The following is a 25,627-nucleotide window of genomic DNA, read 5'->3' as shown; positions in this document are numbered from 1 at the left end:
AGGATGTGATCTGGTGTTAAATGGTTGGATGCTCCTCATTAAATTTGGCTCTTTGGGAAGTATAAACAACAATGCATTACATGCTTGTGACTAACATGAGCCAGTTTGGTTCAGTCCCACCCGTGACTCTCTCTTTATTTCTCTCTCTCTCTATAGATGTTTATCATTGACTAAACACAGGCCAGATACACAATGCCTGCTAAAAATACTCTTGACAGCTGTTAGAGTGGAGCCGAGCACAGCCAATGCTGCATCCACCAGTGACTGAGTGATTTTAGCCGGGAAATCAGTCAGTGTTCAGCCCGTCTTTTAGCAGCCTATCAGAGCAAGTAGCTGCGCTTTTTATCCAAACACATGCACATGTGTGCCTAGATGAAACCAGAAGGAAAAAAATTATATTTTCACAATATTGCAGTTTTATTATTTGGGAGTGAAAGCCAAATATGACCAAATGCAATAATGTACATGCTTCATGTATGAAAATGTACTATAGTAAGCAGTTTAACAGCGATATCTGTAATTAAACTATAGTAAACTTAATAATAATAATAATAATAATAATAAAAATAAGTGATGGCCTAGTGACGCCCATGGTGTGAAATCTACATTTCCACAAACATATATGAATATACAAAACAAAAATATAGAAATAATACAATTATTTTTAAAATACTATATCTTTAAATTTAACTGATTTTAAATAAAATACTACTTAAAATTTGAAAAAATCAAATATACAAATAATACTATTTAGAAATAAATATTTTATTCATTTTTATGATATATTTAAATGTACATAATTAAATAATAATAATAAAAATAAAAAAAGTCGGAACACCATAGGCTCCAAAAATGCACAAAAATGTAACTTTACAAAAGCTTCACACAAGTTAAAATCAATTTTTTTTGCATTTTTGGAGGCTGCTGTGCCAATTATTTTTATTTTTTTCTCTCTGTCTAGCACTCAGTTTAGTTTTGTTTATTTATTTTTTTACTTATTATTATTTTATTTTATTTTTTGCGTTGATGTGCATGCTTTGGTTCTGACTTTGCATTATTAAATAATATACATTTTGTGTGAAATTACAACGTTTCCACAAAATATATGAATATATAAAAAACAAAAACATATACATAACACTACTACAATAGTTTTTGTTCAAATATTTGTATTACATTTAATTTAGTACATAAAGTTGAATGCAAATGAGAAAAGTTGCCTTGTTAATTAACTGAATTTATTTCAGTTAGCATTTATTTAATTAGGTATTTATATATAAAAAACTGTATAGTAAATTAATAAAATTAGTAAATTAGTAATAAAAAAGAGTAAAAACTAAAATTAAAAAATATATTTCATACAGATTTTAGTGAGAAATCATTTTCATGAATAAATAAATACATAAATAAATAAATAAATAAATAAATAAATAAATAAATAAATAAATAAATAAATAAATAAATAAATAAATAATAAAACCATGGTAACTTTTCATAAAGATGACCACTATACAGATGCATTACTGATTTCTGCAAGCACTTTTGCTTTTTATAGCACAGACAATACACTGGTCAGGTGTTTGTTGACATGTCATGTTTATGGTTTGGATGTTAATGTATGCAGTTAGAACCAAATAAAACACATTTGTCACTATTTAAGTCATATAAAACTCTAGGTGAAAGCATGAGAGTTGCAGCTGTACTTTTGTGAGCATCAAGCCGTTTCCACTCATGAGTGTGGTCACGTTCTTTAGGTTATGTGTGTTTCTCTTCATGCATGTGGAACGCCTTCAGGTGCATCAAACCACCTCACGTCCAGCACGTTAGCAAAGGCCTGTCTCATGTAACAGTGTTTTGCGGCTTATTTTGGAGCGTTTGAGAAACGTTGCAGTAATGCTGGCTATAGGTTAGCATTCAACACCCGATACTGCTCCGTGATTACAGTGGCGTTCGTTAGAGGATCACGTGACACTCGTGGTTGAATCTGATATGTTTCTGCTGTCTGAGCTCAGGTTAAAGATGGTGGTTACAGAAACAAGATAATATCTACATTCACACACAAAAGAACATGGATTTATATAATTTTTTCACATACAAACACACAAAAGGGTCAAAAAGTCCACTATATTTTGTTTAGTATCAATTATTATATTATATTATATTATATTATATTATATTATATTATATTATATTATATTATATTATATTATATTATATTATATTATATTATATTATATTATATTATATTATATTAAAATGTACTTCTATATTTTCTACTTTTAATTTTAAAGTTTTAGTAATCTTGTTTTTGTCATTTATATTAGGTTTAATTGTTTCTAAATGTCTACTGTAAATTCTTTATTTATTTTATATTCCGTTTTTAGTTATTTCAGTACATCTAGTTGAATTTGAATGATAAATATTGCCTTGTTAAATAACTTAATTTATTTCAGTTAGCATTTATTTAGATAGGTTGTTTTATATATATATATATATATATATATATATATATATATAAAATGTATGATAAATTAATAAAATTAGTAAATTAGTATAAGTATAAAAACGACGAACTAGAACTGAAATAAAAATAAATGAAAGCTAAATCGAAATATAAAAAAAAAATAACAAGCAACAAATATGCCAACATAACGAAGACACGCTAAAAATGGCAAAAGTTTTTAAAGCTTTTTTAAATACGTTCTGATATTTTATTTCAGTGAACAGTTACTTTATTTCAAGTACAAATTTTTTTTTTTTCATAACAAAAAATGGTTTATGGTTTAAGTTTTAGTTCTATATAAAACCTTGTGGTGTGCAACACATGTAATTTTCTTTGACAAAGGAACTATGGGCCGTAGGAGAACATTTCAACTCTGCTCCTTTCCAAAAATCATCTTTCTTGCTCTCTTTCTTTGTCTCTGTCTCATAAACCCTTATTAGAGAGAGTGCGTAGGCATTGGCTTTCTCTAGAAAAATACAAATGGGTGTCTGCTGTCTGAATGAAAGAATGTGCATTGTTCCCCCTTTATTACAGAGCGTCTCTATATCTCTCTCTCTCTCTTTCTCTCTCTCTCTCTTTCTCTCTCTCTCTCTCTCTCTTTCTCTCTCGTGATGGAAGGTGGGGATTAACAGGAAAATGCTGTTGCCAGGGTAACTGGCACCGGAGGGAGTGGTCTCCACATTGTTAAAGTGGACCTGGGAGAAAGTTTAGTACCAGCATGTGTGTGAGCACATTTAAACGGCTGTGGCTTTTCAAAATCCCACGGCTGTCTCGGGTAAGATAAAGTCTGATGGGAGAGTTTGTGTTTGCGTCTTTCCTGCCACGCTGCAGTCGGCGCAGAGCTTTGATTAAAGGCTCTGTTTGACTGGTTAGGGGAGGCTGGGGATGCTCGACTACAGGGTTCATCTGCGGTTTTTAATTGGATGCTGCCATAACAGTTGGGTGTTTGTCCTCTTGACCCTCACTCCATACATTGAGACCATACATATGCTAATGTAATTAAGACTTGACTCAAAAGTGGATATTGTATAAAGTGTAAACATTTGTGTGTGATTTATAAACAAAATCTTTTTTTATTATTATTATTTAAAATTAATTGCTTTATTAATTTAAGCTTTTTTAAAATTAATTTTAAATTATAAAATTATAAAAAATAGGTATTATGAAATAAAAATAAATTAAAAAAAATTATATACAGTGTTGTTTTGTTGATTAAAACAAACTAAAAATAATTTATTCATTTAAATAAACTAAACATTTTATTTAAAAGATGAACAAATATATATATATATATATATATATATATATATATATATATATATATATATATATATATATATATATATATATATACCATATAAACGATACCACATATAACTATTATTATTACTGTGATTACTATATTACATAATATTCATTTGTTGTGTTGTTTTCCTCTTAAAAATAAAGGCATTTTAGCTATTAATATTTAATGAGTTTCACCACAAATATTCCAAAAACATAGAAAGGTCCCAACTAACCAGATTCTCCCTTTTATTATGTCTTTCTCTGAGCAAGTGTAAATGAGATATAAAATAAACATGTATAATAAAAATTATACACAAAATTAAAACTAAAATTAAAAGAAAAACGAAAACTAAAAAAAGCTAATCCCAAATATTAAAACAATACCATAAATAATACTAAAATTCCACCAACGAAATTCAAGAATGAAACTGTTCAAACCAACCCCAGTCTCCCTTTTCTCATCTTACTCCCTCTTTCCTTATCTAGCGCAAATGAAGGTGGCTCCTTTTGTGGTGAGTTATGCTCAGCAGATCGGACTGTAATTGCCCGGTGAAGAGTGAAGTTTGGGAGATGCATCATCCAGCGCTTGGCCTGAATATATGAACGCTGAGAGCATCACCATAAACAATAGGGCTATTATGATGATGATGATTGATCATGCACAGAGCAGCGCCGTCTGCTAAATAAACCGTGCTTGTAATGCTTTAGCATACACACACACACACACACACACACATATATATATATATTTAAAATGTTTATGCATTTGGCATTTTAAAAAAATACAAAAATCATGGAAAAGTAAAGCAAACCTCAATAAACTTTTTTCCCCCTCTCTGTCAGACCCCATGTTGGACCATCTCTAAACCGAAGGTTGTGAATCTCTCTGTGGACGCTAGTGTTCATTCTCTCACTTTCTATCTGCACTTCCTTTATGATATTTTACAGCACTCCTCTTTCTACAAGTGCCTCTGAAAATAGTGATTTTCCAGGTCTGAGCAGGACCTGGCCTCGCAAAAGTGTTCAAATCAATGCTGCACAGAGCTTTTCCAGCAAACTCACATTACTTATGTTGATCCTTGAGCTCCATCTTCTCAGTGTTTCTATGCGAGCGAGACGCGGCTGATCTGAATCTACTGCAGTCGTTTCATTATGAGCTTTTCAACAGTACTGACTCTCCACTTGTGTCTGAAAATCATTTGTAATGATTGTGAAAGAGCCTTCATGATGAGCTTTTTCCATCACATCAATCACTCTGGTGAATGCCAGGATACTGTATAAAAGTGAAGCTTTAGACTTGTCAAGACAATGTGACTGTGACTAATTTTCTATAACTTTGTGAGTGGTTTTAGCAGGAAATTTAAAAAACAAACAAACAAACAAGAAACAATGGTTTATATATTGAATAATGTAGTAAATTAAATGGTTAAAAATGTAAGGTACTTTGATCCAATTAGACTTTCTCTTTATGTAGAACTTGGATGCAAACCCAAAGATGAGATTTATTCATAACAGATGAACAGTAGGTTTGGCATCAGTCCTAAAACAGCTTAATATTACATAATATTTAAGGTTAAAGCATGAAAAAAAATTAAGGGAGAAAATGTCTAGCTTCGAACCCGTAAACACATTATGTTCACCAGATTTATGGATTCCTTCTTTTCTAAAACCCCAGGTTGCATTAGATATCGAGAAGACACACTTGTCAACAGTTGTGAGAGTGTTTTGCATGTGTGTGTGTGTGTGTGTGTGTGTGTGTGTGTGTGTGTGCATGTGTTTAAAAGTTAAGAGGGCAATTTATTTTGTATACAGAAAGTGCATAAAAATGCATTTTCATTAAAAAAGTTTTTGCTTTCATTATTTCATTAAAAAGTGTACTTTTTTTGCTAATCAAAAAATTTAAATGTAAATGCAAATATTTTCTTTATTTTTATGCTAAATGCATAATGTTAATAAGGCATAAAAATGTCAAATGCATAAAAAGTTAATAAATTAAAAAATATATATATAATGTCAAAATTTCTGCTAAATGCATAAACTTATAAAAGGGGAAATGTGGAAAAAAGAATGCAGTTGTTCTCTACCTAAATGGACCTAATAATAATTATACAATAGAATATTACAATATTGCCAGGGCGAAGAGACATTAATGTTGTCAATTAAAGATTAAGGGGGCACATTAAATGAATGAATTAATTAAATCCTTTAAAATAATTACTGCAATACTATGTTACAATAATCACTATTTTTACTATAAACTTGCTGCATTGGAGGGAAAATAATTAAATTATATTATAATATTTGTTTGTTCACACACACACAGAGACGTTTGTTTTTGTGAAAAGTGGGGACATCCCATAGGCGTAATGTTTTTATACTGTACAAACTGTATATTCACCTAACCCTAACCCTCACAGGAAACTTTGTGCATTTTTACTTTCTCAAAAAAACTCCTTCTGTATGGTTTATAAGCGTTTTGAAAAATGGGGACATCAAGTTCTCATAAGTCACCCTCTACTTGTAATACCTGTGTCATACCCATGTCATTATACAGAGATGTGTCCTGAAATGTAACAAAAACATACCCCCCCCACCCCACACACACACACACACACACACACACACAAATTGCATGGGTTTGAAATGACAGCAATTTATGAGCATCCTAAATGATCATTTTTACTTTAAGGTGATCTATCCCTTTAAGTTTGAAGAATGCTACACTCCAGTTGTATTGTGTGGCCTCGGGGTGTATAGATATGGCAGTGAAACAGAGAGAGACAGAGAGAAAGAGAGAGAAAGGGATAGAGAGAGTGAGTGAGAGAGGGTATGGAGTGAATGTAATACAGAAGAAGTTAAGCGGTAATGACTGAGGTCTGAAAAGCGATCAGACCCCGTCCAGAAAGCCCCCCAGGGATGTTAACATCTCCTGGCATGCTTCCAGAATCCCCCAAACCCCAACTCCAAACTGAAAGAATGAGAAATGTCATATCCCAGTGGTACACTCATCCGAGCCCCTCTCCACCTCACTCTTCAGACGCATGCAGAAAAAAAAAGAGATGCAAGCTAAAGGTTACACACTCCTTCAGAGTTGCACGCTCTCCTCTCTTGAGCAACTCAACTGTCTGCTCACTTTTGAAAGCTCTTCTCAAGTGTGCATGCCACGGCGTCCCTTTTCTGCATTCAAATGAGAGGCATTTTGGGCCAATATTCAATCCCGTTCAGCTGTATTCCATTCACGTATGAGCGCGTTCTCGCCTTCAGCTGCTTACCTGCGATGCGCGCCACGAATAAATGGACCTGTACGACGTTTTCTTCATGCTCATATTTGACACGCCACGCTTTCCAGAACAACCGAAGCCAATTTGCCCTGCTGTTAGTGACTAATAGAGCTTGTAAATAGAGCTTTCCACATTTTCATTTTGTTTTGACTGCTCAAAAATAACATTTCAGCTCAAAACATTGATGTATCTGTGTGACATTCCAGAAAAAAAAATAAAAAATAAATCACAACTAACACATAAAAATGTAAAACAAAAATCTGTAAAAAACATTTTTTTATTTTTTTGAGCATAAAGCAATGCATATTGTAAAAAAAAGTAAATATATATGCAGAAATGCAGAAAAAAAATTATTTGCTAAATGCACAAAAGTGCAAATTTTACTTTTGTCAAATGCATAATGTAAAAAGTTAAATATTTAAGTATATATATATATACATATATATATATATATATATAATAGTACTTTTACATTTTTAAGCTGATTGCATATGTAGTGTGATATTCCACATAAAAATGACTATTTACATAAAAATATAAGGCAAAAGTAGATAAATATTTGAATATATATTGTAATATGTATATATTGTAATTAAATAACAATTTGGCATTTGTAATCTTTTTTTTTTGCATAAAATAATGCATAATGTAAAAAGTAAATATATAAATGCATAAAAATTTTGTACATTTTACTTTCATGTCAGATGCATACTGTAAAAAGTTAAACATGTAAATGCAAATAGTGCAAAAAATAGTCAATATACAGTATATTTCTGATAAAGTCATAAACAAGTTATAAAACAAAAAAAGTTTGAAACCCCCCATTTTAAAGCCAAATGAATAACATGGATATTTATTTATTAAATTTTTTATGGTTACATTTTTATATATATATCAATATATATATATATATATATATATATATATATATATATATATATATATATATATATATATATATATAAATGCAAAAAAAATCATTTTATGCTAAATAAAAAATAAATTTGTAAAAAATAATGTCAAAAGCATAATATATAAAAAAGATAAATAAATTGTGCATTTTTATCCCAAAAATAAATGTACGTCTGTTTCAACGTGCTCGAATTTGACACACCATGATTTCAAGATCAACCAAAGCCAATTTCCCTGCCATTAGTGAATAATGGAGCTTTCCAAACTTCATATTGTTTTGACTGTTCAAAAATGCAATATTTCAACACAAAACACTGATGTATCTGGAGCAGCATTCCAGATAAAGATTAAAACCCATGACGCATCTGTCGTTTATCTGCATGTGTACATTTCAGAAGACGTCGTGTCTGGTTCCGGAGAGAAACGAGGGCTATGAGTCTTTAATCTAATTTCAGTGAGATTCATTAATCTGGCTGTCTTAAGGACCTGCGTCAGAAGAAAAGCGCTGAGTCGTGCCAAATGGTGCCCACCGATGTATTCATCACTTCCTGTGCCACATTACCCCAGTCATCAAACGCCGGGCTGGCCCATTTCCTCTCCTCTCCTCCTGTCCTTAAGAACTCATTACTCACATCTTTGCATACAGCAATGGGCTGTTTACTTGTCGTCAGCACTTCGACGTGGAGCGGCGTGTGTGTGCGAGTGTGTGTGTCTATTGAGCGGGTCTATATCTGCGACTACTGATCAAGAGTAGTGTCATCATCTACCTGTCTCAAAAGACTCTCTCTCTCTTTCTCTCTTATCTCCTCATTTCCATCTCAGTCATATGATTTACAGAGATGGCTGGCTGTTTTATATATTTCACTTCCCTTATTTTCATCTCATAAAACTCCAAACAGTGGAACAACAGGGACAAACATGCACATACATGCTCATGAAAGACCAGTCGGCACCGCAGGCATAACTCATTAGGATTATTAATATAAAGACATGGTACTGTGTAGAGCCAATGTCTTCAAAACAAGAACAATTCTTCCATTGGCTAGATGGTTTTTATGGGAATAAAAAAAAGTGCAATTCAATTTGATGCTACATTATGTATTTTTTTTTTTGGGGGGGGGGGGGGGGTATCATCTATTAAAAAAAAGGGAAGATTAAGCCTTCCTAGTCAGTCTCTGCTTCTCTATCAGTCCTTTCTGCTCTTTTTCTCTTCCATTCATTTCAGGTGATATTTGCCTTGGCCCTCTCTGTCATGTAACAGTAACGACTTGAAATTATACTCGAATGAAGATTTAGCTCTCTCAGAGAACCGTAAATCCAGTCTAAGCTTTCCGGGAGGAACGGCGAGTGAAGAGTGACAGTGTTGAAATATCCGTTCGCGTTCTCCGCTCATTCTTTTCATGCCTCATCTCCAGCAAAGGATAAGAAGAGTGCATGACATTTAAATAAGTCATCCGGTGCTGATTACTGCGACCGCTCTAAATCCATTATAAAACCATTACATCAACCTCTCCCGACGACACACACACTCATGCCCATGCCTATGACTTACAATCGTCATACTGTTATCTAGTTAGACTAAGAAAAATTTAAACTTTTCACTTTATTTCAGGCCCATGAAGTTGATCTTCTGCAGAAACTGCAAATAAAAAGAGATCTGACACTTATATAATAACAATTATCAATAAAACCATTATAAAACCTGATTCATAGCCATCAGTTGTAAGAATTAAATCTAGATATTTTATACTTTTAGTAATATATAAGCATTACATCTTATAAAAGTAATACATAAGCAAAATAATTAGATACAAATGCATTTTAAGAGTGTAGGGTTGTGATTAATGTCATTTGCAATGCTTCAAGGGATATAATGGCAACTGGAGAGTTTTATTTGCCACAGATTTCTTATCGGTGGATAGTTCTTCACTGAAATTTGGCTATTCTAAACACAGTTCTGTAAAAAATGAAGTTGAAATATTGCTGACAGATGGCTTCAACAGAAGCATATACAACCGATTTAGAACCTCAGAGCACACAGTAGCTTTTTCTTGAAAGGTTTCCACAGTACCATTAAATTGTGTTTCTCTATGGGCAAAATAAATGGGATTTTTACTTCCGGAACCCAACAGTTGGGCTCTATTTGAAATAGATCCAGCATATTTAAATAAACAGGAATCAAAATTGTCCTCAAAGCCACAACGCCAATGTTGGACAGCCAATTCTGGGAAAAGCCAATTCTTCTCATTAAAATTACAGCTATGGATTTCATCTGTAGGTTCACACAGAAACTTGACTCTGCTTGTCATCCAAAGCACATTTCATTTTTTCTGCTGATTTCTAGGGACTGCAGCTCTTAGATTCCTCCTGTTTCTTGCGGTCGCTTTCATGTCCCCCTGCATTCCAGTCTGCTGGTTTTTGATCTAAAAGCTGGAGTGCGTTTATATGTGTGAGGGGTGCGCAGAAATCCTCTGAAAACGTATTTATCTTTGTGTAATGGTACTTCATTGATATTCACAGCCGGTTGTGGATCAATGATCCCTGGTAGACTTGTTTTTTTTATTTCTTGTATCTAAAAGGAGTATCGAGGATTCAGCTAAATTGTTTTGAGCCTGTTTTGGCTGAGTCGTCACAAAGGCGCTGTGTGAGCTAAAGCACTGAAGTACAGATATCTACACACACACATCAGTATTCACACTATGGCACAAACCCTGAGCCAATAACAGCAGCTATGATTTCTCCCCCAGCCAATAGGAAGCTACAACCATCCACTACCAGCCTATCAGAACAGACCAGGTAAAAGAGCCCCAACCAGTAGCCAGTGCAAGGATATAAAGAGAGGTGTAACATGGGCTCTTTTGGGCTTGTTGAGGACTAGTCATGCTGCTGCATTCTGAATCATTTGTAGAGGTTTGATTGTGCTTGATGGAAGTCCAGCCAGAAGAGCATCCCAGTAGTCCAGCCTAGAAATGACAAGGGAAGTTTGGCAGCATGCTCTGTTAGAAAGGGCCTGATCTTTCTGATGTTGCGCAATGCAAACCTGCAAGATTGAGCAGTCTTTGCAATTTGGTCTCTGAATGTCACCTAGCTGGATGGTGAATTCATGTTGTAGAGATGGAGTGGCAGGGAAGACAAGAAGCTCAGTCTTTGCCAGGTTGAGCCGTAGGTGATGTTCTTTCATCTGTCACCAGGCAGCCTGAGATAACTGGTTTAAAGTCTAGAATATTATTTTATATTGCTGAGTCATTCTTTTTCCATAGGTTACATCGATAAGCCAGTAGGTGCCTTTTTATTGAGTTGTTGAATCATCCATTCAACAGATTTGTTCAAAAATTTTGATTCATTAGTGAATGAAAGTTTTTTGAGTCGTTGAACCAGTCACTCCACCAATTTGCTTGAAAATGCTGATTAGATCACAAATTAAACAAGTTCCTTTATGAGTGAATTACTGAATCATCAATTCAAATTATTTATTTTAAAAATCATTAGAGAATTAAACAAGTAACAATTTTCTTTGAGTGAGTCATTGAACCATTCAGTCCCCCAATTTGTTTGAAAACACAAATTAAACAAGTGCCTTTATAAGTGAATTACTAAATCATCAATTAAAATGATTTGCTCAAAAACACCGGAGACAATTCTGCTGTGGCTTTCCTTGGAAGAGTTTTCAATAACGGAGCAAAAACAAAGTAACTGATAATGTTGTGTCTAAAATGTAATCTAAAAGTAACTCAGTAGTAACTTAATGAATTGTAGTACAAAAGCAGTGTCACACAGTCAAGATCAGGCTGATTTGGAAACACTCATTTGATAATGCATATTTATATAAATTTCTAATTTATGATGATGATTATTATTATTTAAATCAAATCTAATAATAATAATAATAATAATATTAAAGTGTATTATTATTATTAAATAAATACACAATCTTTTTTTTTTTTTTTAAATTAACAAAAAATTTTAAGGATTATACTCTTTAAATGAAAAACAAACAAATATATACAGTTATAATTGTTGCTTTGTCCCAGGGAGCCCAAAATCTTTAATGGGTTAAGCACTGTTAATGAGAACATTATGATAAAATATAGATTGTTAGGTCAAATATGAAATAGACAGATATGACTGCTTTTCCCAGTAAGAGCGTCAAAGACAAGTACTGTTCCCTCAGATCGTAGCATTGACTCTCTCTCTCTCTCTCTCTCTATCCATTTGATAGACACCATAGAGACCAGCACAAACCTCAACTATTACTATTTAGTTCCCTACTTTATGAGCGCTGAAAGCAGCAAGCGAGCATAATGCATTAGCCAGCAAATAAAAAGCAGATCCAATTCAAGCGATGCACATACACATTGCTTCCTAATCCAGCATGTCGTTTATTATCAAGACTGATGCATCTGGGAATGAAGTATAAAAACCAAAACAGATATTTTCATGGTGATAGCATCAAACTTTCTAATTACACAATGGAGTATGCTGATGTTTACTACATAGTCGCACACACATTGTTTAATAACTGCACTCTAGTGAATGGCACTCGAAAAGTTTGCTGATTTATTCTTGTGAAAAAGTGCAGTTCTACTAAAACAGAGTGTGGGTGAACGTTTGCAAAAAAATAAAATAAAACTCTGAAGGTGATTTGTGCATGTGTGTGTGTGTGTGTGATAATTAGCTTACAGGAGCAATCGCCCTGGCGGGAGACACTATCAAGGCCGGACAGACGAAGAGTTTGCTGAATGTCAGACGGTGACGAGAATGGCAGCGATGTTTAAAACATGAGGTCATTACAGCAGTCCAAACTTCCCGTTTTCGCTCGCCATCTCAGATTTAAAGAGCACGACCTGTCTTCACATATTTAGAAAGAGTTGCCCAATGGAAACACATCCTATAATTCAAAGTTTCAATACAGTTTGACCACCTTTGCCACCAGTCCAACCACGCACTCTCTCTTTTTGACTGGCAGTTCATTACTGCACATTTCCTGTAAGTGCAGGTGTGTATATTTGGCATGTAAGCGGAGTAATTACGGCGTGTCGGGGGAACGAAAGAAGCAGATAGAGGATAGTCGATGGTTAATAGATTCTGTGTTTCCAATGATGTGTCACAGTGATATGTAACACTCTAAACACCACCCTCCTCCCTCTCTCTCCATTGCTCTCTTATTACAGTCATTCTGTCCACATTGACATCACCTGTCCATCTTGACCGGCTTACCTACACTGAAGGACAACACTACAGTACAAGACACCCGAAACAGTTGATGAGCGCGTCACATTCAATGACCTAGAGATCCACGGCTGCTACAAACATCTACTCACTCAGTAATTTCTCAATTTACACAAAAACGGGATTACATTTTAGCTTGATTTTTAGGTGACAGTGTCCAACAGATTGTACCGGTGCTAAATAAATAACACGGCCTGCTAGATTGGACTTAAATAAGCAATTCCAAAAAGCAATCTGAAGCCTTTGCACTTTTAAAATAATTTAAATAACACCTGACGTAACAAATGCTTCACTAACTGAATTTCTAGAATCACACTTGGTTGAATAATTCACATCTCTCATTGGCTGTTCCGATGCATCATTCTAAGGCAGCATGTGATTTATCAGAAAGGTCAATCTCACATCGGGAAGAGCTATTTGTGTCAAAACTGAACATCAGGAATGTAACTGTATCAAATAATTCTTTAAAATATCTTAAAATGATACTTTCTTTGGCATTAATCTATGCTACAAAAAGGATGAAAGGTGTGTTTAAAGTACAGGACACTGAGCTGTGATGTAATGAGACTTGTTAGTTTACCAATAGAGCTTACGTTTCTCTGAACCCAGTCACCTGAGAAGTATTCCTGTGTGTGCTTTCCCACTTATAAGATTATCTACAGGGAAAGATATAAAACATTCTTCTTTGAGTATGTTTTTATGGTTAGTAAATAGGAATGATTCAGGTTCAATACAAGTAAATTATTGCAGTTTATTAGTTAAGCATTGCCACTGAAAACAAACCCTAATTTTGTAAAAAACAACAAAATCACTTTGCATAAATGTATTTACAGTGGACATCTATGGGGCTGCACAGGTAAAAAGCTATAATACACACTATTTTAAGAGTACAAAAACAAGATTTAAACATGACACTTTATTCCTGTCAAGATCATGTAAAACCAGCCAACCTGGCAACCGTTCCATGACATAAGCAAGGATACTAGAAATAAGACACCCACAGGAACTACACTAGTAAGGCAAAATCAGATGTTCATCCACGTATAACTGTTGTGCCACAGCTAAAAGAACAATTTAGAAACTTTAAAGCTCAAATAACACACTTGTAATGAAAGAATAAATGTACAAATATCTAAACTGTAGGAATTCCTGATTAGACTTGCCTGGCATTAATGTAAACACAGTTTTTAAGTGAGTGAAGTGACATTCAGCCAAGTATGGTGACCCATACTCAGAATTCGTGCTCTGCATTTAACCCATCCGAAGTGCACACACACAGAGCAGTGAACACACACACACACACTGTGAGCACACACCCGGAGCAGTGGGCAGCCATTTATGCTGCGGCGCCCGGGGAGCAGTTGGGGGTTCGATGCCTTGCTCAAGGGCACCTAAGTCGTGGTATTGAGGGTGGAGAGAGAACTGTACATGCACTCCCCCCACCCACAATTCCTGCCGGCCCGGGACTCGAACTCACAACCTTTCAATTGGGAGTCCGACTCTCTAACCATTAGGCCACGACTTCCCCAGTGTTCCCTAGTGTTTTATAGATTCTAACATGGCAGATTCTCAAATTGAACCCAGAACATTGCTTCAAGGCAGACAAGAAAGTCTAAATTGGGAAATGTTTGGGATTTATGCATTAGCACTGCTGACTTTTCAATCTGAGAGTACTCCAATTTGAGCAGAAAAATTGATTGTGCCTTGAAGCAAGAAAAAAAAAAGAAGAAGAAGAACAGAAGAAAAATGGGGAAAATAAGTCGACGGTAAGGAAAAGGGAGACAGGTGTGTCATAAGCTGTGTAATGGCCTATTCAACCATGTGTAATGGTTTGTATCCCAACCATAAAATCAGTGTGTTCCCTAGTGTTCTGCCTGACTTGGAGCAGTTACATGGCATCCTCCCATTGATTCACTCCATTTGAGTCCAAATCGCAAAGACCAACAAACGGCCTCCCTGCCGGCCTGCTTCAGATTCACACTGACAGGAAAAATCAAATGCAAGTGATCTGTTCAGAATGGACTCTACCCTATGCATCTGCATAGTGAAAGAATATAACTGCCTGATGACAGAACACAATAAACGAAAAACACAAACTCCAAACTGGCAAGCAACGCTCAGCCTGATCCAGCTGTACATTCAAGAAAAGATCAGGTCAGCATTCAAAGGTCAATTAAGACAATGCATGTTTTTAAATGGCACAATTTAATAATAGGCTGCAAGTATGCATGAAAAATTAACATTTAAAACCTAAACATTTAAGGAAAGTGTCTCTATGACTGAATCTCAAACTCAACATTAAATTAATAGCTCTTACTGCACTTTTTGTACTGGAGAGGTTTTGACACAAAAATCACTTGTTAAAATAGTCTTAAAAGCATCAGCAAGACTGAGTTAAAAACATTTACATTGAATGTCAAGTCAAGTCACCATTATTTATATAGCGCTTTTTACAATACAGATTGTGTCAAAGCAGCTTTACAGTACTAAAAAGGGAAATTCCATCACAGGAATAAATTCATTTTTAAAGCATATTTAAATGGAAAAGATTTATTTTCAGTTGTAATAATAATCACAGTATTACTATTCTTACTGTATTTTCGATCAAATAAATGCAGCCTTGGTAGCCGTAACAGATTTCTTTCAAACACACACACACACACACACACACACACACACACACATATCTAAATTATTCCAAACTTTTGACACATTGTATTATACCTCTATCAACTGGAAAATATGCATTGTAAAAAAATATATATAATGTATTTTACTGTAGGAACAGTAAAATGTTGGTAAAAATTACTTGAATTATTATTGTGCCACCTTCTTCAACATCCCTGCACAGCGGTTTTAGTATTAGACAGCACCTCTAACATCATCTTCAGGAAAAGCAGAAATCTAATCATTTACGATAAATCATCCCACAAAGTTATTAAATTTGTTGGATTGCATGAGAAGATTTTATGAAAATGGGTCACAATAAACAGTGTAAAGGGAATGAACTCAGAAACACTCATTGATCATTGATTTTCAGTTTGTCTTTCTTGTGTGTTTCTGCATGCTACGAGCTTGTTGCGAGCTGTTAAAGTCTGCGTTCAGATCAATGTTAGCAGGTCATCTCTCCTGTACCTAGTGAGGCTTAATCAATGCACACTGACAAAAAGCCAACCCCAGACTGATGGCCATTTCTCCTTCTGTCTTTAAACACCATTCAGAGGCTCTGTAATGAAGACACGTCGAACTACCACAGGAGATCTCCATATGAAAGGCCACATTTGTATTCACTTCCCTACTTCACTCTGTTTCTGCTATTTATGAGCCTCTTTTATGGTATTAGCAAGCTTTAGCAAAATACTCCAGTTCCCTTTTGAATTTAAGCCAGTTCATTATTATTTTCATCTAAAGCACACACAACTCATTGTCCTTCAATACAGAGGTTCGAATCATCACATTCATCCAAGACTTACCAGGGTGTCTTTGTGAATTTTTTTATTATTTTATTTAAAAGAATTACTCAGATTTGCGTAGTAAAAATACAAGAGAATGCGTGTGGGTGAGATCGAATCGAGAAAAAGCAAACAGTACGCAGATGAATGCATTAATTCAATTAGTCCAGTGCAGACCAGAGCATTGCACAGGAAACACACTGGGCAAAAATAATTGGAAATAGCAAGAGTCCACAATCTTAATTGCACACAAGTCAAATCAGTCATGACCTGAAAAAGATAACAGATGGAATGAGCGTGGAATTAGAGGAGATGAGCTGTGGAAAAGGGAAGAATTCTGTGTTTGTGCTTCTGATTGACAGATTAATAAAATGAGGTTGATCTAGCACATGTGGTGAATCAAGGCTATGTGTGTATGTGTGTATTCTGCTACAGTGTGTATATTGCCTGGGACAGAACAATGACCTGAAAGTGAGATTTTGATCAAAAGGTGTTATTTTATATAGCCAGATATGTTCTTTGTCCAATTTGTGCTTTGATTAAGCAAAAGCAAGAGATTAAGTACCACTATAAACTTAAATTGTGGTCCCAAAGGTATACAGTGTAAAATATGAACAATCTCAAACAAGGTTAAAAGCCTAACCCTAACCTTGTTTTTGAAAGAACAGATAATTTTAACCCTTAATGGGTTGCAAAGAGCCTTAATCAGGGGTTCAAAATACATAGTAGGCTAAAGCATCTTAGAAAGAAAAAAAAACACAACAAAAACCCTGGGAATTAGGAATGGACAATAAAAGTTATAGTGATCACTAATCCCTTTATTCTATGTGAATTTGTCTAAATGTAGACCTTATTCAAGCATTTCAATCAACAAATTAATCATCATGTGGAAAAAGACTATACTTTTCAAGATTTAAATTTCACTCACTCTCACAATTTCCGTAGTTTCTAGCAGCCACTGAACAATGGTGTATTTTGATTTTCAATGTGTTGATGTGTGCCAAGATTTGTGTGCATGAGAGATTTAAAGTGCTTAAAACACCCAATGCCAGCATCATTACAGCTACCACTGCTTTTTTTCCTAGACAGGCCAAGTAATTAAAAAACCCAAATGAAAAAAACAAATACTTAATTGGAAAAGGAGGAGGAAGAAAGCATTCTGTCCGTTTCATTCAACTGATTAAAGGCAGCCGTCTGAGGAGTGCATGCTCCATTTTCAACACATTTTTTATGGTGTTTGAACCATCACAGAGGTGATGTATCCAGAAGGAAGACAGAGAGAGGAAGTGACTAAAAAAGTGGAATAAAAGAAGGGGTGAGGAAGAAAAAGGATGGTAGGAAAAAAGGAATACATAGGATGAGAGTTAGGGAGAGAGAGGCAAGTCCAATTAGCCTCTCGGTGTGGAGTAATAGCGCGAGTATGAAATGGATGGATGAATAGAGTTAGCGCCTCTACAGCAACACCACAGGGGTTATTCCACATGACAAAGAGCCTTTAATTACTTCATTCTAGGCTCTTTATTTCCCTGTGGCTGTGCCACTGTGTAAATCTTTCAAATACAGCTTTTCTCTCATGCTCCTATTTGGGCCATGAAACATGTCATGTACATCTGTGGAAAAAGAATCTTGGTCAAAACACTCTTCTTTTTTTTCTTCTCTACACCCATTATATGAAATACTTATTACCTTGGTGGAATGTGGCAATCATAAACCAGACCAGACCTATGTGTAAAACTGTAGGCTCACAAAATAGAGGAGGTTTTTCTGCGGCACAAATGCACAATCTCAAACAGCAATTCCTGCCTACAGGGTTTAAAGGAAACGTTAACCCTAAAATATAACTTCTTTTCTTCAAAAACCCATATGACATTTGAGAAATGTCTTCTATTTGTCCATACAGTGCAGTGTCAGTGGGGTTCAATGGGGTTGTTTAAAGTCATGGAGTTTTACAGATTTGCGTAAATGATGACAGAATTTTATGGTGAACAGTCCCTTTAATCAGCCCAGCATAGGGGCAGTTGTGTCTTATGTGGACACACTTGAGTGGCCCGCGATCATCAATAATAAACCTGCATCAGTGCATTTCTCCGGGACAGTGCTCTTGCTTTGCAATGCCTGGTAAAGGTGCTCTAATGAGGGTAACCCCACACCGCAATGTTCTTTCAGACACAATAATGAGTCCCTTTCACATGTTGTACCAAGCCCTGACCTTACTACAACCCTGTTGGCACAAAACAACGTTTTGCCCTGATTGCAGTGTTAAAAAAACACACTAAAGCCTCTTCGGTCATGCACTATGAACTTCTGATCTTTTCTCTTAGAAGAAATTAAGCCTATTGCTTAACCCATGGTGACCACAATGAATATCGAAGATTAATCCAGCAAATCCCTGTCCTGTGTGGCACATCCCAGGCAGGGGATACGTAGCAAGTGGGCGTTGAAACCTCTGGCCTTAACTGACCCTGATGCAGGGTGACTTCTGAGAGTTTAATAGACTGTCTATTTAACTCCATCAATCGCTTTACAACCTCTCGGTAGGACTCTTTATGTGCCTTCATAACCCCGCAGGAGAAGGTGAAGCAGTGTGAAAGGATGAAAAAGGATTGGAGAATGAACTGAGAGAAGTGCATTTCAGTGAAAAGAATGATGGGTATAGTAGAGGATCATGGGGGCATTTCATTTACAAGACATTCTCATTGTACCCAAGAGCTTTAAAGCTGATGTATTTACCCCCTTTACCTTTTTCTCTCTCCCTCCTGCTCATATCTGCATGTCTTCAGCTCTGACAGCTGCTCACTTAATAGATCCTATTTGACTGTGCATAAGCCAATTAAAATGCTGCTGATTTAATTGAGCTGGGCAAAATCCTACAATGAGTCCAATAAAGAGGAGATTCGTGTTGTGAACCAAAGTCACATCCCATCCCTTGCCTCCTACCTCTACGCTCCACACATTCCCATTTGGGAAGAGCAGGACTCTGTGAGGGCTGAACGTTGATGCCAGATTACAAGCAAATGGGAGTGAATGGATGGATTTGTTCAGGGTTTTATAGGGCCGGATTCCAGCAGAATTTACTTGCAGCCCCAATTAAACACACATGAACCAGACAAATGAAAGTATTTAGGGACACTAAAAACTTTCAGGCAGGTGTATCGGAGCTAAACTCTGCAGGGAAGTGGTCCTCCAGAACTGAACAACCCTGGTCTGAAGATATGCCATGGTAAGTACTGTACTTTAGTTAAAATTCTTGGGGAAACATTGTGACATATTGTGGAATAATTCGCTCTGGAACTTCTGAGCCATGTTTAAAAGAACATCCATTTTTGTTTTCAGCATCATGATATTATGCCAATTGGGAGATAACCGGCATATCTTACACCACCAGGCAGAAAAGATATATGCATCCTTTAAGCAGAGCAAGAGATAAAAGAAGCCACTTCATCCGGATCAAAAAGAGACAGAGATGAGCAGCATCCCTGGTGCGTATACCCATAACTATTAGGGCTAAAACTGGTTGAAGCATTCAGGTATCTTACACAGTTCTGCATGATAGAGAATATCTTTATGGATAATTTCAATTCTCTATCATTCTCATGCAGACAGATTGAAGGCGCCTGAGGTTTAAGTATAATCTAGCAAGCATAACTTTCTCTCACTTTAATGCTAGCTTTTATCTCCGCAAAACCTTGCTGATAGGCAAAATGTTCTCAAACTTCAATTGCTCTTTGGTGTTGGAACATCACAAGGGCTTCATTACTAGTAATCCAAACCAAACACCAGGTTGAAGTAATCTAAAACAGCCACCTCGTGTAAATTCCTCCCATTGCTCTCTGAGCCACAGATCCATTCCTGTCATTCAGTCTGGGAAATGAGGCATTAAAAAGTGATGCATACATTTAGAGAGCCAGACTCTTGTTCAATCAGAGCAGGCAAAGTCGTTTAGTGATGCCTGGACTAGCCACTCACTCAAGTGTGTTTAAGGAGAAATAGGAAAGGAATGAGATTTCAGACATGACAAGGGGGTAATGGATGAACTTGACAAGTAAAGGACAATGAGATCTCAAACCTAACAGGCGAGGTTCCTCCTAACCCAACTGTCTCTTAAAATTAAACTGTGTGACATCTTCAATGTGAAACTTTTTTTAGATCAAAATGTAGCCAATCAAACATGAAATGGTCTCAAGACACAGCCCGATTTCACATCCCAAGTTTTGGCTTTTGCTTATCACAGGGTGAACTTGACTTTACCAGGTCAGATCACTGCTGTAGCGACTGCCCCCCACGTGCTCCTCTTGATGGGCTCACTGAGGCAATGCAATAAAATCTGAAATGAAGAACAGCATGCCTGCCTGCAGAGAGAGGAGATGAGTATATGGGCTGCATCACTGAAGCCCTGCAGCTGTGGGTGTGTTTGGAAGACATAGCTCATAACCAGCTGGCTCCGACAAGTCATCATCTCTCCCTAACATACAGACACACACACAGCGCTCCCAACATCAAGTCAGTGCTGAGCGTTTGCCCGTAATTTCATTTTCTCATTGATGTCATCCGATTTGACAGGCAAGAATCGGCAGGACACAAATTGCACACAATAAGATGTGATGATACAGTATGCTCTTAAACAAAACTCTCTTTCTCTCACTCACACAGCAAAAAAATAAAATCCCCTCTTTCACTCCTGCTGTCTCCAAACCTCATATTTTCTTTATAAGACAATGCAAACCTGACAAGAAATAGAAGGGGAATGGGGATGATTCGAACTGTGTGAGCCAAAACTCTTTATATATCACAAAAACATGCACTGCGTTGTGCCACAGCTCTGACAACCTAATTTTCTTATTAAAGATTCATGGCATCTTCATGACATTTCTTGTGTCAAAGACAACATTAGGCACATTCAGTACGTTAAAGACCATATTCAGAGTTTAAGTCACATATAAAAAGAATCAGGCAGATGGTGTGAGCCACACATTGTTGAACTACAGTATAAAAAAAAAACAATTTAAAACTAAAAACTCCAAAACCAAATGTCTCCCAAACACATTTACTACTGAAATGTGCTTCATATCAGCCAGGCGCAGGTGTCAGATTGACACTCACAGAGCAAGTTATGACAAACTCAGAGTAATGCACTTCAAAGGCGTGCCGATCAAAGAGCGGGATGTGTACTGGAGCATGGGGCTTGATTAATCCCCTCGAGTGTGACGCAGGACCGTTTCGGCCCGCCAGCAAAGAATCGGCCATCTCCTGAGCAGCAGAGTGCAGCCATTGGGTGACTGCAACATGCGGCAGGCAGATTCAGAACCATGGAGAGTGCCCTCTCTGTGCAGGTGGGAGGTTTGGAGAAGACATGCTGAGGTGTCGAGGGATGGGATTAATAAATGAATAACACATCAATAGGGAATGCATTATTGTAATCGCCTTCAGTGCTAAACGTCACGTGAATCAGCCTTGTCTCTCTGTTTGTTCACTGACTGTGTGAAAATTACAACATTGTGCCAAAGGTGCTTTGAGATAGGAAGGAATAGTCTGTGCTCAGTCTGACTCTGGTGAGGTGCAAATGACAGAAGCACACTTCTGTGATTAAAATTCAGAGGTATAAGAAAGAAATAGCTCTGAAAACATAATCCTCAAATTCTCATTTAAAGATTTAAAAGCATTGTTACTGACAGTCATACAGTCAGCCAAATTATATATTAACTACACAGCCAATGCTTTAAACCTTATACTCACTAGTGTAGTCAAGTGAAACACATTTTGTTGAAAGTTTCTTTAATTATTATAAATATTTTATTAATAAAATAAACTATAAAATATATTTTTATATTATAACATTTTCAAAAACAGCAACACAAAATATATAAAATATAAGTTCCAAGTTTTTTTTTTCAATTATTATTATTATAAAAATAATTTTTGATTTAAGTTTTTATTACTTACAAGGATGTGAGTGCATTTGAACCAAATATTGCAGAAAAATAAAGTTTCAATATGAAATAGCTTTGATAGGTTTTGTCTTTTCAAGCAATGAGACAGTCATGGATAGCCAGACAGAGAAAGGGAGAGAAAGGAGAGAGAGGAGAGAGAGGGGGAGTCAATTTCTTTGATTTATATCACTTTTATTGATCTCCCCCTGCCCTTGGTGTATTCTATCTCCGCAAGCTCTCAACTTTTCAGGACGCATTGGAGTAAAAGGGCTGCTTTGAAGCAGTCCTGACAGCAGATCATACGCGCAAGCTCATTCAGTAAGTTTGCGCAGCACAACAACATGGACTCACCCCAGCGTTGTCATGGTGACGATGGTGTACCAGAACGCAGCCGGAATGCTGGTGAACTTGCTGGCGGAGGAGCCCTTCTCTGCGTAGAACATGACGGTGGCGAAGATGATGATGGCCATGGTGAGAGAGAAGAGCAGGAAGCCCAGCTCTGACGCGCAGCTCTTGAGCGTGTACCCCAGTATGCGCAGTCCCGCGGAGTGCCGCGAAAATTTGAAAATCCGAAAGACCCTGAAGACCCTAAGGGTAACGAAGGCCCCGCTCACGTCCTCGTTGTCCGTCATGACCAGGCCGATGTAGTAAGGCATGATGGCCACCACGTCAATGATGCTCATGACGCTTTTGACGAACTTGTACCTGCTGGGCGCGGCGATCAGACGCAGCAGGTACTCGACGGTGAAGATCATGACGCAGGCCGTATCCAAACAGAAGAACGCGAGGGCGTAGCGCTCTCCGCACGAGACCTCCTTCGCCCGGTTTGGCCCGCTGCCGCACGGGACCGTCTCCACCACGTTGGCCATAACAGAGACGGCGATGAAAAAACCCGTGACGTAATAAAACACCAGCGCCATGGTGCTGGTGTGCGGGTTCTCAAACGCGCGCCACATGGTCTCGCGGAACGACATATCCGGCAGCACCATATCTTTGCTGTTTTCGTTCTCCTCATCGTCTTGAATCCTCTCCGCGTTTTCCCTCCTGCGATCTTTGTACTCCTCATAACAGCAGTCCCCTATTATCTCAGGAATGATGCCGAAGAAGGCCAGCTCCTCGTCATAGGCGGAGATGCACTCGTGGCGAGGGTAGTGCAGCTTCCCGGTTCTGTAGAAGTTGAGAATGTGCCTAAAAATGTCCGGGTCGCGGTCGAAAAAGTACTCGTTGGTCTCCTCGTGGAAGAAGAAATCGCGCTCTGTGCTTCCCAGTAAGGTGTCGGGGTACCTCTCCAAAGTATTCCGCCAAGTTTGAAACCTAGTGCCGCTGACGTTCAAGATGATCAAACCGTCCTGACCTCGCCTCTTCTCCCGTGGAGGCGGCGGCATCGGGGCGCTCGCCACGGGCATCCATCCTATGGCCGCGGCGCGCGCGAACGGTAGCCACGCGGCGACTCCGGCTGCCATGCTGATCCAATGTGCGCGACCCGGTGCGACTGAAGCAGGTTTTGCGCTCACAAATCCGCCGCGCGCAGATAGAACATCTGGAGAGACACAAAGCGCAATAACTTGATGTTCGAACTTCAATGAAGGCTCTCGCTCACGTGCAGGAGAACACTGCACAGTGAGTCATGTTATTTATCAAGATCAAAGCATTCGAATGGCAAGGAGGAATTACAATGACCGTAGAAATGAATGGTGGTGTAGGCTATGTAATATGCATGCGTAAAAAAGGCTTTTCGGTCAAACACAAATGGCTAAAGATGCACCGCATCTATTTTTTAGTGTAATATATTGCTTAAGTGCAAGGGAAACAACTTACCTCCTCATAAATGGATTTTGATGCAAAAAATGTAGGTTTTTGCACACAGATCATCAGTAATAGTCCTATTTGAATAGCTCTTCCACCGTTACGCACAAATAGGTATCCGATACGCGCACTCGGAGGTTTTCTGGAGCAAATGCAACAAGTTTAGAAGTCAAGTAGATGATTCACGTTGTCCAGTGGCATCGTTTTTATAGTCCACGGCTTCTGTGTTTGACACTGACCCTCTTGAAAAAACCTGCCACAGTGGTCGTGTCATAGGAAGACAAGACCACCCTGGCGAGAGCGCGTTCGGTGTTTCAAAAGCAGAAAATGACACTTTCTTATCAGCTTCTTTTAACTGTAATCCAATTGACCCTAGATCTGTTTCGCAAGGTCTGAATGCGACCCAAGCAAAAAGGGACCTGCAACAAATGATTCGCTGGAAGTTGCTTCATCCGCTACTGACGAAGAACTGTGAGTCCGCGGTGGAGCCCAAGTTGTTTCTCCTCACGGCGCATTGGAGGCGTGTCACGTGCTACAGGCATCGGTTAACACATATGAATGTAACACAGCGTGTGAATGGTGCATAATGTATCTTAGGAAGTGTTACGGTAAAGTGTTTATTCTCGGTATATTGTTCTGTTGTAGCTAAATTAAATGAACGTCCTATATTGCGCACTGTGTAAAGTTATGCAGTGGCATTATGTGAATCATTATTAATCAAAGATTGGCTGGAATTCAGTGAAGTGCTGAACGCTGAGCTGAGAGACTAAGAGAAAAGCTTTGCTGGTATTTTCACGTCTCAGGTTATCGATTCACACATTCAGCACTGATAGATGTGCAGGGGTGGAAGCCGCTAGATGGAGACAGTTTTCAGAGGTGAAGAGAGATCAGACCTGTAAGAGCGAACGCATTCGAGTCATGTGAAGGTCTCTTGCTATGACAAGCACAATAAGCAAACTCTAAATGCGATTATCTGTGCTGAAACTCTCTATAGATGGGTCAATGACAAATAAGGATGGCTGAAAAGGAGAAATGCTGCACATGGCAATTTCTTTATGTCAGTTACACACACACACACACACACACACACACACACACATAGCATTGCCAATTTTTGTCAGGAACTGTTTCGCCTGTAATAAATATAACGACATGTGGTTAATCAACACCAACATCGATTTGACAGGCAAATGTTTCCAAATAGACATACTTAAAACAGATGTAATCGCT

General features: G+C 37.3%; 1 protein-coding gene across 2 annotated transcripts in view; it reads right to left on the bottom strand.

The window, feature by feature from the left end:
• The window catches only part of LOC132105633 (potassium voltage-gated channel subfamily D member 2-like), a 121,546-nt gene extending 96,661 nt beyond the window's left edge, over window positions 1–24,885 (bottom strand). For both annotated transcript variants that reach the window (XM_059510904.1, XM_059510906.1), the window contains exons 1-2: window positions 24,410–24,885; window positions 22,943–24,131 (exon numbers count right to left, since the gene is read on the bottom strand). In XM_059510904.1, coding sequence (XP_059366887.1) covers window positions 22,943–24,054 — 1,112 coding nt within the window. In that variant the 5' untranslated portion in view covers window positions 24,055–24,131; window positions 24,410–24,885. The remainder of the gene's footprint in view (window positions 1–22,942; window positions 24,132–24,409) is intronic.
• Between the last annotated feature and the right edge of the window lie 742 nt (window positions 24,886–25,627).

The sequence above is a fragment of the Carassius carassius genome, chromosome 26, assembly GCF_963082965.1.
Source record: "Carassius carassius chromosome 26, fCarCar2.1, whole genome shotgun sequence".
In the NCBI taxonomy this organism is placed as follows: Eukaryota; Metazoa; Chordata; class Actinopteri; order Cypriniformes; family Cyprinidae; genus Carassius; species Carassius carassius.
The sequence above is the reverse complement of the archived record's forward strand: the minus strand, read 5'-3'. Positions and strand labels throughout refer to the sequence as shown.